Below are 18,023 nucleotides of genomic sequence, written 5' to 3' on the forward strand. Positions count from 1 at the left end.
CAACAGTCATTATTAAGCACTTCCTATGTGCCAGGCCTTGTGCTAGGCACTAGGGAGACAGCAGTGCCAAGTCCCATCAAACCCCTGACCCCGTGGAGCTTACAGTCTAGAGAGAAAGAGATAGAGAGAGAACAATAAGATCAAGCTGCAGTCATTCTGCGTCATGATGGTTCACAGTCATTACCAACAAAGCCGCGAAATACACCAGCGAGCTGTGGCCAGTGGTCTTCGGAGGGAGGTGCACAGAGGAGAGGGCTTCTGGGCTGCCGGTTCAAAGGACCGGGCATCCCAGGGGAGTGGGGAGAGGCCCCGTGGCAGGATAGGCCTGGCATGTCCAGGGACTTATAGGAAGGTCGGAGTGGGACTGGTGGCAAGACGGGCCTGCCATGTAAGATGAGCTGGGTGGAGGCCCCATGCTTCTGGGCCTAACCTTGTATACAGCATGGGGAGGAGGGTGCTTGCTGCCATGAGAATGGTGGGGGGCCTTTGGAAGATTTTAAGCGGGGTGGGGGGAAATGTCAGGGTCTGATTTATGTTTTTAACAGCTTTCTCTGGCTGTTGTGGAGAGAAGTGGTTGTTGGAGGCAGCATGGAGGCCCCCCACCTGGGTGAGAGATGGTGGTGGTTGGGCCTGGGGTGGGGTAAGATAGGGAGAAGGGACCAAGATGCCCTCCCTCCATATCCGCCACCTCCTCATCCTCTGTCCCAGCTGGGAGCACACAGAGACACTGCTCTAGGAAGTCCCTCCCAGTTGCCATGGATTAGGGGGTGGGAGCGTAGGGCTGGCTGCTGGGAGGGAATGTGGCTTTGTGCTTGGAAAACAAAGAACAGAGCTTGGGGCCCTCTTCTCCTGGGGGTGAGGGCAGGCCGAGAGGCTGTTGACAGGACCCAGAGGCTAAACCACAGGGCTGGGTTGGGCGGAAGCTGGCTGTGCCTCAGGCATCAGGGAAGTGGGTAGGTGCCCAGCAGAAGGACCCCAGAGCCCCTCCAAGGGTGGCCCGTGGGGCCTCTGAGCTTTGAAGGTGATGAGGAAGGAAGAGCGAGAGTGGGAGGGATACTCAGACCCCACCAGCCTGGGAACTCAGGTAGGTGTAGGGAATTTGGGCACTGTGCCCTAGGCTGTAGGGTTGGGGCAGAGAGGGGACCTGGGTGTTTGGGGCAAGGGTGGGGACTGGAAGCTGTGTGTGAAAGGATGGAAGGAGATTAGTGGGGACCTTCAGGACCCTGCTGTGCATGGCCTGACCCCCTACTCTCCCTCACCACCAGCCCTGCCGATGAGGCCCTGCCTTCCCTGCTTTGAGGTGGGGGCCCACCAGGATGAGCAAACTGCCCGGGGAGCTGTCCCGGGACCTGGAGAGCAGCCTCCCAGCTGTGGCCTCCCTGGGCTCATCGCTGTCCCACAGCCAGAGCTACTCCTCGCACTTCCTCCCGCCACCTCCGGAGAAGCGCCGGGCCATCTCAGATGTCCGCCGCACCTTCTGCCTGTTTGTCACCTTTGACCTGCTCTTCATCTCCCTGCTCTGGATCATCCAGCTGAATGTGAGCAGCGGCGAGGCTGGGGCACAGGCTGAGCTGGGGGCAGTCACGCAGGCCTCAGTCTGTCTGTCAAATGGGAGGGCCCCCTCTCCTATGGGGTTGACACCTGTGTGAAATGAAGAATGGGAAGATAAGAGCAGCTCCTCACCTTCTGGGTGAAGAAGGGGAGACTCAATGGGGTTGAGTACTTGGGCAAGGGCCCTAAACAAGTATGTGAAGGAGGCAGGGTTTGAACGCAGGCCCTCTAACTCCCAAGCTCACACTCTTGACCTCTGTGCCATATTGCCCTCTACTGGGGACACTGGGAGAGGAAGAGTAAAGAGGACCCTCTGGTTGAGTTGGAATCTTTTGTCTTCCTTTTGCCTCATGTTACTACTGCCTGGCTCTAATTCATTCCTTCCTATGTAACACAGTTTTTGAGCTCCTGCTATGTCCCGGGTGCTGTACTAAAAGCAGAGGGCACAGTGGGGACCTAAACAGTGAAAACTCCCGATTCCCCAAACCTACAGCCATCAAGTTGATTCTGATTCATAGTGACCTCCATTAGGTTTCCAAGGCTGTAAACCTTTGCGGAAGTAGATTGTCTCATCTTCCTCCCGTGGAGGTGGGTTTGAACTGCCAACCTGGTTAGCATCCAAACGCCTTACCACTATGCCACCAGAGCTCCTTTTCCAGTTTCCAGTGGCTCCCAATTTAGTTCTCCCTCCCCATTTTGTAGTGTCCCTCCTCCCAGTCTGGCCTCTATGTTTGATGAGATTCTGCTTGTGGCCTAGGGGCAGACCTGCCTCATACTGCAGGGGCTGCAGCCCCCTGCCCTTGGGCAGTGCTTAGCCCACCCTCAGGGAGCAGTCGAGCTGGCAGTGGGCCTTGATCTCCTGGCACTCTTAGGTCTAAGCAGGGCATCCTGGGCTTGATGCGGTCCCAGCTTATCCTCTGTTAACTGTGTGACCTCAGCAACCGACTCAGCCTCTCTGAGCTCCCTCCCCCTAGTTTTTCTTCTGCAGAGTGGGCTCACCCTGAGGCCTGGGTGGCAAGTGACCTTTCTCCAGGTCTCAATCTTGGGTGATAGGAAAAGAGAAAGGAGTTTGGGGAGGGGGTTGGTCCAGGGGCAAAGAGGATACGATACGTTCGATCCTGGGCGTGGTGAGCTGGAGGGAAAGGCAGGGTGTCCCAATGGAAGCATGTGGGTAGCTGGGGCAGGGACGGGGACAGTACTTACTTGCCACCACAGCCTCTCCAGCAGTGTGATAGATATTACTCATTAAGAACAAATCTAATCAATTGAATTGCCACCTGGGGCTCTGTCTGACACCACTGCCCAGCACTGGCCCCCATCACCCCAGATGGATTGTTGTCCAGGCAGGCAGGGCCCCGCAGTGTGGGAAGAAGATGAAATTATACTAGTAGAAGGCTCGCAGCACCCTGCCTTCCAGCCTTCCCTACCTGCATAGGCACTGCGGGGGCTTGGCCCATGCCTCCCCTCCAGAGCCCCCAGGCCCTCCTAACCTAGTCCTTCTTGGGCAGTGTGCCCATGAGAGTGGTATTGGGACCCAGCTCTGCCATTCTGGGCCACCTGGATCCTCAGAGGAATATTGTGCGTGGGCTCCTGAGCCTCTAGCTGAGTTCTCCTGGTGCTTCAGGGACATGGGGCCTTTGAGGGCAGTGGCTTAGCATGTGTAGGGTCTGCCCCTGCCTCCCTGCCCCAGGAGCTTTTCCTTGTCCCTCTCCCAGACTAACACAGGCATCCGAAAGAACCTGGAGCAGGAGATCATCCACTACAGCTTTAAAGCCTCCTTCTTCGACATCTTTGTGAGTGACCTTGGGGGTGTTAGGGGTGGGAGGGGAGCAGGGCAATGACTGTCTTTGACTCCATTCTCTTCTTTCTGCAATGACACATCCTAGTCTAAATTGGCTAAGGAATTGACTGGGGCTAAGGAAGGCTCCAGTCTTCAAAAAGCTTCCTAAATGAAGCCACATCTTCAGACAGCCCGTAGGGAGAGGGGGAAGATGAGACCCCTTGACCATGAAGGTCACATCCAAACTGAACCTGGGGTGGAAGGGCTAGAGGGGTTAATTGGGAAAGCTTCCTGGAGGAGGTGGTCTGAGCGAGGGTCCAGTGAAGCCTTCTGCGAGGGGACATCCTCATTCCTCCCCTATGTGCACCTTGGTGTGCGGAGTGCTGGTGCCTGGGGATGAAAGATGCCAGCTGCCAGTGTGGGTGAGGTGGGTGGGAGGTTGATTTGTCTTTGGTGCTTGGTGCCCCTTTCTACCAGGTCCTGGCCTTCTTCCGCTTCTCTGGACTGCTCCTGGGCTACGCTGTGCTGCGGCTCCGGCACTGGTGGGTGATTGCGGTAAGATGCCACTTTTCCCGGCAGCGCTTGGGCCCTGTTGGCACTGGTGTGAGGGGGAGATGGAAGAGGACTCACTCCCAGCCTCTGTTCTCCTCCCCCCCTCCCCCCCTGGGCAGGTCACCACACTGGTGTCCAGTGCGTTTCTCATCGTCAAAGTCATCCTCTCTGAGGTCAGTGGCTCGGAGTGTGTCGGGTCTGCTGGGCATGTGCCCTGAGCGCCGGGCTTCTCCTAAGCAGGAGTCATTTCTTAGATTTGAGTGTCTGCCCCTGTTGTCAGGGCTGGGGTGAGAGAGTATCCTGTCCTTTGATATTTCCACGGAATCACCTTTACTAACTGGCCCCACTGGCCCCTTGAAGCTCCAAGAATCAGAAAGTTCTTCTTCTAGCTCAGTGTATCTGCTGCAGCATTAATTAACCCATCTCAGAGGCATGTACCATAGAGGGTCCCCAAGCACCTGGTACCAGGGGTGGGGTGTATACCAGTTTGGTTGGCCAGAGTTGGTAGCCCGATGAGGGGGCTCTGCACTTGGGAGCGGCTCCCTGCCCGGGAGCTCAGCCCCTTCCCTCCACAGCTGCTCAGCAAAGGGACCTTTGGCTACCTGCTCCCCATCGTCTCCTTTGTCCTTGCCTGGTTGGAGACCTGGTTCCTTGACTTCAAGGTCCTGCCCTGGGAGGCCGAGGAGGAGCGATGTGAGTGCTGCTGAGGTGGTTGGGTGGTGGGGTTGTGGAGTAGGTCGTTCCAACGCTGAGAGAGGAGAGTTTCAGGCATGAGAGCAAACTCAGAGTCATCTTGCCAACTTTGAGTGCCTGTAAGAACCTAAGGGTCAGCCAGGGTGGGGGGGGTCCTAGACTGCTCAACATGGCTCTCCTTGGTCTGGGACAGTGGCTGCCCATCTCTGCTCCCCCAGGGTATCTTGCTGCCCAGGCTGCAGTTGCCCGTGGACCCCTTCTCTTCTCTGGTGCTCTGTCCGAGGGCCAATTCTATTCACCTCCAGAATCCTTTGCAGGTAAGGGCTGGTGGGTGGGGGAACTGCCTTTAGGGAGGGGCTTTATAAGGATCAGGTAGGCTGGGTCTGTTCTTTCTATTCCTTCTCCCAGGCTCCCAGGGGAAAGCCAGCATCCCTCTCCCACACACACTTTCATCCCCCCACATCTCTGCACTCACATACCCGAACCCCTCTGTCTCCTCACACTCTCTCCCCACCCCTACCCATTGTCATCTGGTGCTTGTTTTCTGCAGGGTCTGACAATGAATCAGATGAAGAGGTTACTGGAAAGAAAAACTTCTCTGCCCAGGTATTTGGCTGCCCACCCCTACCCAGCCCTGGGGGTGGAATGGATACTCCAGCAAAGGGCCAGTGTTGGGCTCAGCCAGGGTGGGCAGGGGTTTCCCAGCAGACGCCAAACTGCCCCAGACTGAATCCCAGCCACAGCCTGTGTCCACCCCATTGTCAGTAAGGCCCACTGGTCTGCCTTATGGCTGGGACATGGGGAACAGCCACAGCCACAGCTCCTGGCCTCAGGAGCCCTTCCAGGACCCAGGGAGACTACCCCAGACCCTGCATCTGGTGGGGTCAGGCTCCTTTTGGAGGTGTGTGGAACTTCCAAGGAATGAGTAGGGCATGAGCAAAGCGAGGTGTGGGCCCCAGGCTGACTCCTTCCTGCCCCTGCCTTCCGCCAGGAGCGAGAGTACATCCGCCAAGGGAAGGAGGCCATGGCAGTGGTGGACCAGATCTTGGCCCAGGAAGAGAACTGGAAATTTGAGAAGAATAATGTAAAAAGCCCCACTCCCACTGGGCCCTCCTGTGTGTGTTGGGAGTTTTCTCTCCCTTTTCTGAAGCTTGAGAAATAAGCCAAGGGATTGCATGGGTTGGGGCCAAATTCCTGCCCCAGGAGAGGGGCTGGGCCCAAGGTTGGCTGTTCTGCAGGAGGCTGGGCTGGTTTGGACGATATCCTTGTGCCTCTCCTGCTCCCCACTGGGATCCTCACCTTCCTGCTGCTCTGCTCCCTGGGCTCCAGGCTTTGAAGGGGAAGCCAGGCCTCTGCCCTGTGTCCTGTGTTTTGTTTCATGATCAAAACAACATTATCTAACAAGATGGCAGAGAGCTTGGAAAACAGAAAGACAGCATCCCGCTCTGCTCTCCAGCCATCCTATTCCCTGGCCAGTTCCTCTGGCAGCCCTTGTCGGCGTGGAGACACGGCTCATCATGGTCACAGCTGCAGCTATGCTTAACTCTTTTAACTTGATATCAAAAGGCTTTTTTCTTGTTGCCGTACGTTTGTCAGATCCACTATTTTTTTTTTAAATGGCTGCTCAGATGTCCTCCAAGCCCTAGAGTTTTCCACTGTGCTCTCAAAGGCCTGTGCCCTGCTTGTCACCCTTTTCCATACCACCAGCCAACTCCCCATGCCTTCCCCCTACCTCCCTGTGACCCTTCTGTCCCTGCCACAGGAATATGGGGACACTGTGTACACCATTGAGGTTCCTTTTCACGGCAAGACATTCATCCTGAAGGTGAGTGAGGGAAGCGGATGTCCCAGAACCTCCTTCCCTGGGACTCCAGGAAGAGTCCAGAGGACCCTCTGCAGGCCCTCCCCACCCTAAAAGGGAAGGGCTGCTATGTCCACCTGGGACATCTGGCCCCACCCAGCCCTCTGCCCACTCTGCCCTAGACCTTCCTGCCCTGCCCTGCGGAGCTGGTGTACCAGGAGGTGATCCTGCAGCCTGAGAGGATGGTGCTATGGAACAAGACAGTGACTGCCTGCCAGGTAAGCCCTGGCCACTGCTCAGGGCAGGGGCACAGTGATAGGTGACGTTAAATATCAAGTTCCAGCCGTGCCCCACCACAACCACTTACCCTCAGAGGACCTGAGTCACGTCACCGAACCACTCTGAGCCTCAGCTTCCCACGTATAAAATAGGGGTGTTGATAAAAGTGCTTCCTGGGGAAGGTTGGGAGAATAGAAGAAGGAAGTGCCATAGAGCACCAGGATGGGGGCAGTTGGCTCTCAGTAGAGGGACCTGGTCAGGAAGGAGGCTGGTCTGGGGATGCCCTGATGTGCTGGGACCCTGGGGTCTTCTGGAGTGGGCTGTGCCTCACATCTCCCTTCACGGCCCTCAGATCCTGCAGCGAGTGGAAGATAACACCCTCATCTCCTACGATGTGTCTGCAGGGGCTGCAGGTGGTGTCGTCTCCCCCAGGTGAGTGCCCACCAAGGCCCCCGTCAGTCGAGCCTCTCCTGGCTCAAACCCCTGGGACTTAGGTTTGGCGCTCTCATCTAACTCTTCCTCCCATAGGGACTTTGTGAACACCCGACGCATTGAGCGGCGCAGAGACCGATACCTGTCATCCGGCATTGCCACCACCCACTGTGCCAAGCCCCCGACCCACAAATATGTGAGGTGAGCCTGACCTTGCCCGGAGTCATCCCAACCCACCCCTCTCCCAGGAACAGTAAGAACAGTGCAGGGTACAGTGTGTATAGCCTTCTCGTCCTTGTTCCTGTTCCTTATCTGTTGGGCTTTGCTCCCCCCACCCCCCGCCTTCTAATCGTGCTAATCTTGCTGCTCTGTCTGGTGGGGAGACTGCAGGGGAAGGACTGGAGCCAAGCCTCAAAGGCTGGAGGGGAAGTGGGCAGAGGGCAGTGGGTCAAAGTAGACCATGGGAAGGGACAAGGACTGGAAGCCCTGAGGTTGCACTGGGCTGCGTTCTAGGGCTTCCATCTCCCTGTGTAAGGAGACCCTCTCATCCTCCTCACCCTGTCCCCGCTGCCTTGACCTTCTCTTGGAGTGCCTCCAAAGTCCCCCCAAAGAAGAGGAGTTAGTCTTCCTGCTGCCTGTTCCTGAGCCTCCTTCTAGTTCTCTCTGCTGTCTAATCTTAGGCTGTCATGCTGTCTATATCTCACCCCCTTCCTTGGGTTCCGGTAGAGAGCACTGCTCTTTGAATCTGAAACTGGAGTTCTGGTCTTGGTACCACCGCAGACTTGCTGGGTGACAGGGAGCAAGCTCATTTCCTCTCTGGATGTCAACTTCCTTATCTATAGAGTAGGCTGAAGAGTGCTCAGTCCTGTGGGGAGAGTGTAGTCACCTTGGAATTCTTAGAATTCGAAGCATACTGCCCTGACTCTGGGCTGGGCCCTGGCTGCCTGCTGAGAAGGCTCCCCCTCCTGGAGCCCACCAGTATTGCACCACTCCCTGAACTAGGCAGGGGTGAGGCATGCCAATCCATACCACACCCTCACAGAGCTGATCTAGAGTCCCTAGACAGGGTGGATGAAGACAGAGAAGGTGGTGAGCTCCCTGCCGCTGGGATGTGCAAGTGTTGGCAGGCTGTTGAGGAGGATTTGAGCCTCACACGGTGTGGGGTAGGACTGCAGGGGTGTATCCTGTGGCCTCCAGGATACACTCAACTCCTTTGAGTTCGTGACCCTGCAGTTCCCTTGCCACTTCCAAGCTGGGCCAGGATGGGGGTGGGAGTGGGCCCCAGGGACCTTGCTCGGCTCCAGGGTCCCCCCTCAGTAATTCCCTTGTCCTCAGGGGAGAGAATGGTCCTGGGGGCTTCATTGTGCTCAAGTCAGCCAGTAATCCCCGAGTCTGCACCTTCATCTGGATCCTCAATACGGATCTCAAGGTAGGAAGGACAGAGCAGGGGTGCTATAGGTAGGCTCTGTGGGGTGGAGGGGACTCTCCTACCAACTTGGTTACTGTATGACCTTGGGGCTCTTGGCCCATTCAGGGCCTCTCTGCTCTCAGTCTCCTTTCTTATCCTGAAATTTGGCGTTAAGTCCTCATGGTCTTCAGCCCTGATATTGCTAGAGAGTCTGTACCTCCTGTTTTCACCCGAGACTCCCGAGGTGCACGCAGGGCAGCTGGCTGCAAACCCAGCACTGCCTGGACTATTTGTGAGGCCAGGACTCGGGTACAACACGTTCTTCCTGCCAGGGGTGGGGCGGCCCAGGCTGGATACCAGAGCTGCACTTGCAGCCTTGCCCATCACCCCCCCTGGGGTGCCTGTGGTTGAGGGGGAGACCCTGCTGAGGGCTAGCCATCTTATAACTAACTTCTCGCCTTCCCCCAGGGCCATCTGCCCCGGTACCTCATCCACCAGAGCCTTGCAGCCACCATGTTTGAATTTGCCTTTCACCTGCGGCAGCGCATCGGCGAGCTGGGGGCCCAGGCATAGCCATGTCCTCTTTACCTACCCTGCAGGCCAGGGTCCTGCCAGAGCCAGAAAGGGGGCCAGTCAGGCTTCCTGATGCCCTCAGAGGCCCTGGCCTCACGCAATGGGAGGAGGAAAGCCCCTCCCATGGCAGCGCCTTGGCCCCAAGCTACCCTTCACCCAAGCCACGCTGTGCCTGGGAGCCCCTGCCGTGAACTGGGCTGGGCCTGATGTTTGGACTCTGTTGGCTGAGGGATGTGGGGTCTGTCCTGCTTATGTTTACCTGGCGTCCTGCCTCCTTAGGGAGTAGATCCACTGTGTCCTACCTTGCCAGGGGCAGGGTCTGAGCTGGGAGCCTCAGGCTTTGGGAGGTGGGGGGAGGCGGGCAGGGCCCTGGACAGGGCCATGGCCAGGGCAGCCTGAGCTCCTGTGTCATCGCGGTTTTTAGGATTAGTTAAAGGGTCTGGGACCCTTCCCCACACGTGCTTGTTGGGGAGCTGTGTGCAGGAGTGGCTTGGCTTGTGGGGATGGGGATGCTGGCAGCGAATCTCTGCCTCTCCCAGATTCTCCCCCTCCTCCAGTGCTTCCTTGGGGATCTTTGTAATTTGAGCCAATTAAAAATCTGAACTCAAAAAATAGCAGCCCCTCTCTCCAGCCTCACATCTTGAAACTTGGTGGGAAGGATGGAGTCTGGGGCAGTGCCGTGGTGGGGGAGTAAGCATGGCAGGACCAGTACACTATATCCACGCACACACGCGCGTGGTGGGCGGAGCCAGTGGAGAGCCTGTTCCTGGAATACTTTCCTGACTGCTTCAACTCCGGGCTTGTCTGGTCAGAGAACAATGCCCCCCTTCCTGTGAGGGGAGGGAAAGTTGAGGTACCCACTCACAAGGTGGAGTGGGCAATGCCATGCCAGCTGCAGGCCCTGACCATTCCCTGAGGCCACGGATGGCCTGGGTGTCAGGGTCACTGAGCCACCTCTAGGCTCCCAGCCACTGGGAACCCTCGGCCTCTCAAGTACTTCCTCTGCCCTCAGTGCACCCTCAGCAGGGCAGTGTACAACCTAGGGTCATGTGCCAGGGCCTTTCCTGGTCCACCAGGACATGTCCCCCACCCTCCCACCCCCACCTACCTGTAGGCTTCCAAAAGCACCAGCTTGCTTAGAGTCAAGGGGTCAGGTGGATCCTGTCTTTGCTAGGTATGTATTGCTGGGCCCTAAGCCTCATTTCCTACTTTGTAAATGGGACTCATTATGCCATAGACTTACGAGGTTAAAAGAGATCAAGAATCAGGCTAGGGCTCAGTAATCAGGAGTGTGCGATCCTGTAACCAGGTGGGTGCCCACAGGCCTTACCCCACTGTGTACTCCTGCTGTCCCAAGGTCTGCCCGCTGCTGGGCATCTCTGCTCCGGTCCCTGCCTCTTCTGGTGCCCTTCACTTTATCCCCTCAGCTGTGCTCTCATTCCTCCTCTTTCCCCCTGCCCAGTGCCCTGCATACCAGCTGCTTACACCCTCAGCTGCTGCTCTTTTGCATGGGGCTACTCCCTCCTCCTCAGGAGTGAGAGCCAGCCCACTCCCATGCTAGGACCTTGGAGCTAGCAGGCCCCAGGCTCTTCTGGTCAGCATACTGTGATGAGAAAGTGAGGTTCAGAAAGTGTGAGGATGAACCCATAGTCACACAGCCTGTTTATGGCCAATTTAGGACGAGAGCCAGGTCTCCTGACTCCCGCTTACTGGACTCCCTAGATTCCCATCTCACCCCATTTCACCTAACTTGGGGTATTGGGAGTAGAGCTTGGGATTGCCTCCCAAACCTGCCCCCTCCACCCTAACTGGCCATAGGGAAGGAAAGCACCTTGGTGCTCCAGGGTCCCAGGTGTGGCATTAACTTCCAGTTCTGCTGGGGGGGAGTGGGGGTGGGTCTTGATGCAGACAGCTGAGGACAAAATAGCACTGTCCTTCACTGTCAAGGGGCATGGTTGTGGGATGTGCCCTTGGAGGCTAGACGGGGGACAGTGGTAGGGGCAGGAGCTGCCAGCCTCGTGCAGAGCCCAGAGGGGCCATTGGTCCTGCTGTTTCCTGCTCTGTTTATAGACAAGCCACTTTGCCCTGGCCAGGGGGAAAGGGTGGAGCAGAGGGCAGGTGCCAGAGTGGCACGGGGCTGGGCATGTGCCTGGCCTGAGGTGGTGTCTAAGAAGTGTCGGACATCTGGAGGTGTTCTGAGGACCCCTGCCCCTATAGGGGCAGCTTGATGACTTCAGAAGCTGACCTCTGACTTGAGGGCAGCAGAAGTCCAGGTACCCCAACTCCCACCCTGGGCCCAGAGTCCCCCCATCAGTGAGTCTTGGCTCTGCTTATAGCATCTGACGCCAGAGGGGCTGAAAATAGCCCCTGGAGGAGGGGAAGGAGGGGGCTATTTAAAGGGTCTGGGAGGAGGAGAGCCAGGGGAATGAACCGTGACCATGGCCGCCACAGAGCTGAACTGCCAGGTGTCTGAGGAGAACTGCGAGCGCCGAGAGGCCTTCTGGGCAGAATGGAAGGATCTGACGCTGTCCATGCGGCCTGAGGAGGGGTGAGTGCCGACTCCTCTCCCAGAGCACCCTCCCTGAGCCTTAAGGGGCTAGGGCATAGATTGCAGGAGTTGTTTAGGAGGGTGAAGGCAGGGATAGAGGCCACTGGGGAGAGCAAAATAGTATCCCCTTCTTGCCCCTGGGTCCTGGCAGCCCCTCCAACTAGCCTGTGAGTGGAGGACACTGCTCTCAGGAGCTCACCGCCCCTCCCCTCTCCTTGCCCAGTTGCTCTCTGCACGAGGAGGATGCACAGCGGCGTGAGACCTATCACCGGCAGGGCCAGTGCCAGGCACTGGTGCAGCGTTCCCCCTGGCTGGTGATGTGGATGGGCATCCTTGGCCGTGAGCTGCAGGAGTACCAGCTACCCTACCAGCGGGTGCTGCCATTGCCCATCTTCACCCCCACCAAGGTGGGCGCCGCCAAGGAGGAGCGCGAGGACACCCCCCTCCAGCTGCGGGAGCTGCTGGCACTGGAGACGGCCCTCGGTGGCCAGTGTGTGGACCCCCAGGACGTGGCCGAGATCACCAAGCAGCTGCCCCCTGTGGTGCCTGTCAGCAAGCCTGGCGCTCTCCGCCGATCCCTGTCCCGTTCCATGTCCCAGGAAGCACAGAGAGGCTGAGCAGGGGCATGACTCAGGCTCCACTGTGCCCACCCCAGGCTGGGCCCTTCCTGGCTAGGACCATGGAGGGGAGCTGCTGGCCGTGGATGCTTTGTAGTTTGCCCAAGGTTGGGGGCTGGGGAAGGAGGGAGCTGGAGACCAGGAAGCCTGGATCCCCTGAGCTCCCAAAGGGAGGGGAGCAGAGACAATGGGCACTAAGGGTGGAGAGCTGGGGGCTAGCACTGCCGAGTGCCCCCAGCCCCTGGAGAAGGAACAAAAGATGCTGGTGAGGGCAAAGGTTCCTGGGAAGAGTGACCCTGGCTCAGGTTTCACCTTCAGAGAAGGGTATGTAAGTGTATGAGAGGCATCTGGAATCTTCTGGGAAAGGAGGCTTGGAGAAGACCTGAGGGAGGGGGACGGGAAGAGGGAAGAGGCAGGGTGGAGCCCCCAGCACCCTCTGTTAGTGCTGCAATAAACGCTCAGTCATGTTCCACAGTGTTGTCTCTTTGTGCTTGTGGGGGCCCACCCCTCACTATCCCCCTTGCCCACTTCTGGGAAGGGAACAGGCTCTATATCTGAGCTAAATATGGCAGAGCCAGTGGGAACACCTCATGCCTGGGGGGCGGGGGGTGGCCAGGCACAGAGCTGTAAACAGGGCTGCTGCCTGTCCAGTGCCCTTCCTGTGCTCTGACTCTGCTGTCCAGTCCTGGCTTCCATGTCCAGCCCTCTGGCACTGAGCAGTGCCCAGCAAGCCAGCTGGCACCCAGGGCTGGTCTAAGTGATGTCTGATGGAGAATATGGAGGGGGCTGGCACCAGGACTGCCATTAGGTGTAGACAGGGTCAGTGACCTCAAGGCTGACCTGCCTGTCAATTCTGAATCTCAACAAATCCTTGTTTGCGCTCAGGAGACCCGCCCTCTCTGCCCTGAGAGCCCAGGGTGGGTTGTCTAGGGGGTCATGTTCCTGTCAATGACCCCTGCAGCTGTCATGGTGACTCATGTTCCAACCTGGCCGCAGGGCCCAACAAGGAGATACTCTCTTTGGGCCAAGGAGAAGGGAGGGCCTCAGAGGCCCCAAAGCAGGGTCGCTGGTCCTCATCTTGGCAGAGGCAATAGCCTACCAATGCAGAGGGCCGCCTGATTCAGAGGGCACCCACTCCAGGAAGACCCTGGAGAATCTGTCTGGCTTTGGACAACACAGGAAGGAAAACTCTGGCATCTTGGCAGCCACAGTACCTGAAGGCCAAGCAGGACCTGCAGGCCTGGACCTCTTCCAGAAACGGTGCTAGAGTGTGGGCTGGGTGACGAGAGGGGGTGGGGGCAGAAGCCCCAGACCATCAGGGCCCCAAATCCGTGGGCGCTCCAAGGCCCGGATTGTACCCCGTTGTCGCAGCAGCGGCCCAGAGCTTGCGCCCTTGCGCCTCCCCACGCTCACGGGGATCCCATGCCCACAACATGACAGGAACATCCCGAACCTTCCGGACACCCGCCCCCCGCCCCCGCATTCCCCAGATAAGGGGCCGGGAGCCCGCGGGGCCCTCGCTGGGCCCTCGAGAGAGGCCGGGCTGTTCAGCCCGCTAAGTGCATTTGTGGCTCCCGGGCATCCTCTATCGCTGAGCCCATCGTCCGGGGGCGGGGCAGGAGACCCGCTCTGGGGCAAGAACGGACTGTCCTTTCCGGACTGGGGGAAGAGGCGCGGAGCTGCAGAACCGGGGTCCAGTAGGAAAGGACGAAAGTGCGATCTGGAACGGGGCGGGGGGTGGGGTGGAGTTGGGGTGGCGTTGCTAAGGAAGTGGGGTGGGTGTCGAAAAGGGTGCCTGGAGGAAGGGGACCCGGGTCTGGTAGATGGGGAGGGGGAGAGGGGCCGGTTAGAAACATGGCAAGAGCAAGGATGGGATTTGGAGCCAAAGGGGTGAGTGGCCGGGACTGGCGGGGCCCGGGGGCTCTAAGCCTCAGGAGGGTAGGGGCTGGGGGGGGGGGGGGGGGAGCAGATCCGAGCGGGGACCGGGCGGGACCCGAGGTTCCGCGGCCGCCCCCACCCCGGCCCCTTGTGTCTGCTGCTCGGACACTAAGAGAGATGGATGGGCTCCGGGGAGACGGAGAGCGCGGGCCCCCGGGCGGCCCATCGCTCAGCCGCCGCCCCCGCAGCGCAGGGGTCGGGGCGGGGGCTCGGCCGTCGATATAGGGGCCGCGAGGCGGGTGGGGACCGGGCCCGCGAGGGAGCAGCATGAGCGACCCAGAGCCGAGGCACGCTGCGGGCGCAGCCCGCGACTCGGACCCGGGCCGGGCGGCGGTGGCCTCGGCCTACCGGCTCTTCGAGCCCCGCGCTTACCTCCGCAACAACTACGCGCCGCCTCGTGGGGACCTGAGCATCCCCGACGGCGTCGGGCCTTGGAAGCTGCGCTGCCTGGCGCAGACGTTCGCCACCGGTGAGCGCGGGGAAGCTGAGGCACGGGGGACAGGAGCCCTCGGAGAGTGAAAGGGGGAAGAGTGGGGAAGAGACAGCCAGAGAGCCAGAAAGGGACCAAGAAATAGGTACTTAAGAGGTGCAAGTAGAAAAGAGGAGCAGTGGCTAATGGGGGAGGAGGGGCCAATGCAGGGGAGAGACAGACAGAGAGAGAGAGAGAGAGGCACCTGGGAGAAACTGAGGCACCGCAGGGGTTTCCTATTGCTTTATAGATGTGGCACCTGAAGCTCAGAGAGGTTGCCACTTCCCAAGGTAAGTCAGTTGATGTTAGAGCCAGGACTGAGCCCAGACTGTATTCTTTCCAGACAGACAAGGAAGTGCTCAAGAGGGAGGCAGAGGCAGGTAAGGGAGGGTCTGACTACGGCAGGCCTGGCACCAGGACTCTCTTCCTCACTCTTCCTCACCACATCCAGGTGAGGTATCTGGACGTTCCCTCATTGACATCGGCTCGGGCCCCACTATCTACCAGCTGCTCAGTGCCTGCGCACACTTTGAGGACATCACCATGACGGATTTCCTGGAGGTGAACCGCCAGGAGCTGGGGCGCTGGTTGCGGGAGGAGCCGGGGGCCTTCAACTGGAGTGCCTATAGCCAGCATGTCTGCCTCATCGAAGGCAAAGGGTAAGGAACAGGGAAGTCAGGGGGGCTCCTTGCTGGAAGGAGCAAGGAGACTGAGCGTGGAGCAGTCCCTGGTCCTGACCCTGCCCTTGTGCCCCTGCACAGTGAGTCCTGGCAGGAGAAGGAGCACCAACTTCGAGCCAGGGTGAAGCGGGTCCTGCCCATCGACGTGCACCAGTCCCAGCCCCTGGGTGCCGGGAGCTTGGTGCCCTTGCCTGCTGATGCCCTGATTTCTACCTTCTGCCTGGAGGCTGTGAGCCCGGACCTCGCCAGCTTCCAGCGGGCCCTGGACCACATCACTTCGCTGCTGAGGCCTGGGGGGCACCTCCTCCTCATCGGGGCCCTGGAGGAGTCATGGTACCTGGCTGGGGAGGCCAGGCTGGCAGTGGTCCCCGTGCGTGAGGAACAGGTGAGAGAAGCCCTCCTGCGCAGTGGCTACGAGGTCCGGGACCTGTGCGCCTACGTCATGCCTTCCTACCTGCAGACCGATGTGGATGATGTCAAAGGCATCTTCTTTGCTTGGGCCCAGAAGGTGGGAGTGTGAGAGGCCCAATGCCCTCAGTGCCACGGTAGCCGCACCCACCCAGATTCCTTGTATCTAAGGTGGTACCTAATAAAGAAAACGCCCTGTGCTGCTGAGTGTTGGTGCTGCCTGTGGCTCTTCTGGGGACCAACATGGCCCCAGAGACCTTTTGGGGGATGCAGGAGGCACAATAACCCTAGACTTTCTTCCAGAAGTTTCCATGAGGGTAGGCCACTGCATTACCCAAGTAAGGAACAGTAGTGGAGCCTGGTCCAGACCAGAAGTCTTAAATGATCTTTCCATGATGACTCCTGCTTTCAAGTGGAGGGTACAGTGGGGATAATTAGGAGACTGAAGTGAAATCTGTATTGGGGAGGAGAGAGATGAAACAGCTGAGGCACAAACAAGGGCCCAGGGAAGCAGGAGGGAAAGAATTGGCACCTGGCTTCCCCTGCCTCCATAACCTAGACTTGAACTCTGGCCCAGCCCTGCAGCCTGGTCCCTGCCATTCCCACCTCCAAGTGCCTACACAGAGACCCTTGTCTCTGTCTCCTTTTTCCCTCCTGCCTACCCTGTCCACACAAATGAGCTGAACAAGGATAGGTGATGTTCGTAACTGGTTTATTAAGAATGCCCCTTTTGAGCCCTCTTGTCTTAAAACGGCTCTCGGTATCAAAAGAACACAATAGAAGCCACCCAAGTCGCTGAGGTTGGAGTCCTAGCATAGCTCCCCTCCCCCTAAAAAGGCACAAGGGAGCAGGGAAAAAGCAAGGATCCAGTCTCCCTGCTCCAATCAGACACTGCCTTTGGGATGGAAAAGTTTCTGCAGCTCCACACATTGCCATTCTATCCTTGTGCAGCAAGCGTGTGCCAGGGTTGCTGGCACCTGGCAGGGGTCACATTTACCAGGGTGGAGATACAACGTGGCCCCTGCCTGTCTGGGGATTACTCTAGAAGAGACACCCCCCGCCCGGGGAGGACAGAAACCGAGACTCAGCCACAAGCTTTCTCCCCTCCTCCTTTGGACTATACCCCTATGCCTCCTCAAGGTCCAGGGCAGGGCAAAAGAGTTGGCCAGCAGGGCACTGGGGGGAGAGAAGGCCAACCATGCCCAGGCAAGGAGACCAGCAGGGCACTGGGGGGAGAGGAGGCGAACCATGCCCAGGCAAGGAGACAAGGAGGTGGGAGGGTACCCAGAAGGATCCTCATTTTCCTTCCCTCCCTGTCTCCGAGGGGCTGGTTCTGGAAAGGAATCAGTTATGTGGGGTTCTGTGAGGCCTGCAGACAAAAGGGCAAGGCGCAAAGGACAGGGACATGCACACACACAGACATGCATGCACAGAAGCACACAGCCTGGACACGCCTAGCAAGACCATAGGGGCAGCCCCACTCTGCCTGGTTTGCAGCCTTGTGCAGAGTTGGTACTCAATAAACAATTGTGGGTGGTGACTCGATCCCCCATTCTACTCCAGCCTCCTCCCACTGTGTGGCATACTTCATCACACACACACACACACACACACACACACACACATTCACGATTCACAAAAATATTTTGGAACTAGACAGAGGTAGTGGCACAAGATGGTCAATGTACTAAATACTACTGAATTGTTCACTTTAAAATGATCAATTTTGTTGTATGAATTTCACTTCAATTAAAAACAAGAACCCTCACCCCCTACCCATACACTCCCCACACTGCATGCATGGTCTATCCCACCCAGCATGCCACACACCCTGGGCCCATGCCACACCCCTACCACTCACTCAGGTTCCCAGTCCAGAAGGGCTGCAAGGATTCCTGTCCCCAGCTCCCTGGGGCACTGGTCCTGAGTGGAAGTGTGGTGAGGCCTCTGGGGGGAGACTAGCTGGGGCAACAGTCAGGGGGATCCCCCAATCCCAGCAGTTGGGTCCCTCAAGACCTCAGTGGGAAATGAGAGAAGCCCTCAAACTCACCAGCTGCCAGAGTGCAAGCATCCACTGCCACCTAGTGGTGCCCTGGGGATGTGCTGGAGGGACCAGAAGAGGACCCTGCTGCATCCCTAAAGTCCAGTGGTACCTGGTCTCCCAGACAGACCTAGGGCTCTGGGGAACACCACCCAGGCAGCACAGGGATGTGGGAAGATGGAGGACAGGAGGCAGGGGCAGCTCTCTTCTTGGTATGGAAAGCAGACACTCTGCTCAAGTTCAATTCTAGGAA

At 58.3% G+C, this 18,023-nt stretch overlaps 3 protein-coding genes across 3 annotated transcripts; all 3 read left to right on the top strand.

The window, feature by feature from the left end:
- Positions 1-1,316: 1,316 nt before the first annotated feature.
- On the top strand, positions 1,317-9,069 carry STARD3 (StAR related lipid transfer domain containing 3). The gene is made up of 14 exons (XM_007942032.2): positions 1,317-1,538; positions 3,267-3,344; positions 3,809-3,886; positions 4,003-4,056; positions 4,459-4,576; positions 4,795-4,893; positions 5,127-5,182; positions 5,568-5,660; positions 6,339-6,401; positions 6,560-6,655; positions 7,009-7,088; positions 7,185-7,289; positions 8,424-8,517; positions 8,965-9,069. The coding sequence occupies exons 1-14, from the start codon at positions 1,317-1,319 to the stop codon at positions 9,067-9,069; spliced, it is 1,341 nt and encodes a 446-aa protein (XP_007940223.1).
- A 2,438-nt stretch (positions 9,070-11,507) lies between these two features.
- LOC103197971 (titin-cap) lies at positions 11,508-12,234 on the top strand. Its single transcript, XM_007942034.1, has 2 exons — positions 11,508-11,617; positions 11,841-12,234. Exons 1-2 carry the CDS (start codon positions 11,508-11,510, stop codon positions 12,232-12,234), a joined length of 504 nt encoding a protein of 167 aa, XP_007940225.1.
- A 2,205-nt stretch (positions 12,235-14,439) lies between these two features.
- Positions 14,440-15,841, top strand: PNMT (phenylethanolamine N-methyltransferase). The gene is made up of 3 exons (XM_007942035.1): positions 14,440-14,641; positions 15,093-15,300; positions 15,403-15,841. Exons 1-3 carry the CDS (start codon positions 14,440-14,442, stop codon positions 15,839-15,841), a joined length of 849 nt encoding a protein of 282 aa, XP_007940226.1.
- Positions 15,842-18,023: the final 2,182 nt, after the last annotated feature.

The sequence above is a fragment of the Orycteropus afer genome, unplaced genomic scaffold (assembly GCF_000298275.1).
Source record: "Orycteropus afer afer isolate SDZICR_OR568_19922 unplaced genomic scaffold, OryAfe1.0 scaffold00085, whole genome shotgun sequence".
NCBI classification, from domain to species: Eukaryota; Metazoa; Chordata; class Mammalia; order Tubulidentata; family Orycteropodidae; genus Orycteropus; species Orycteropus afer.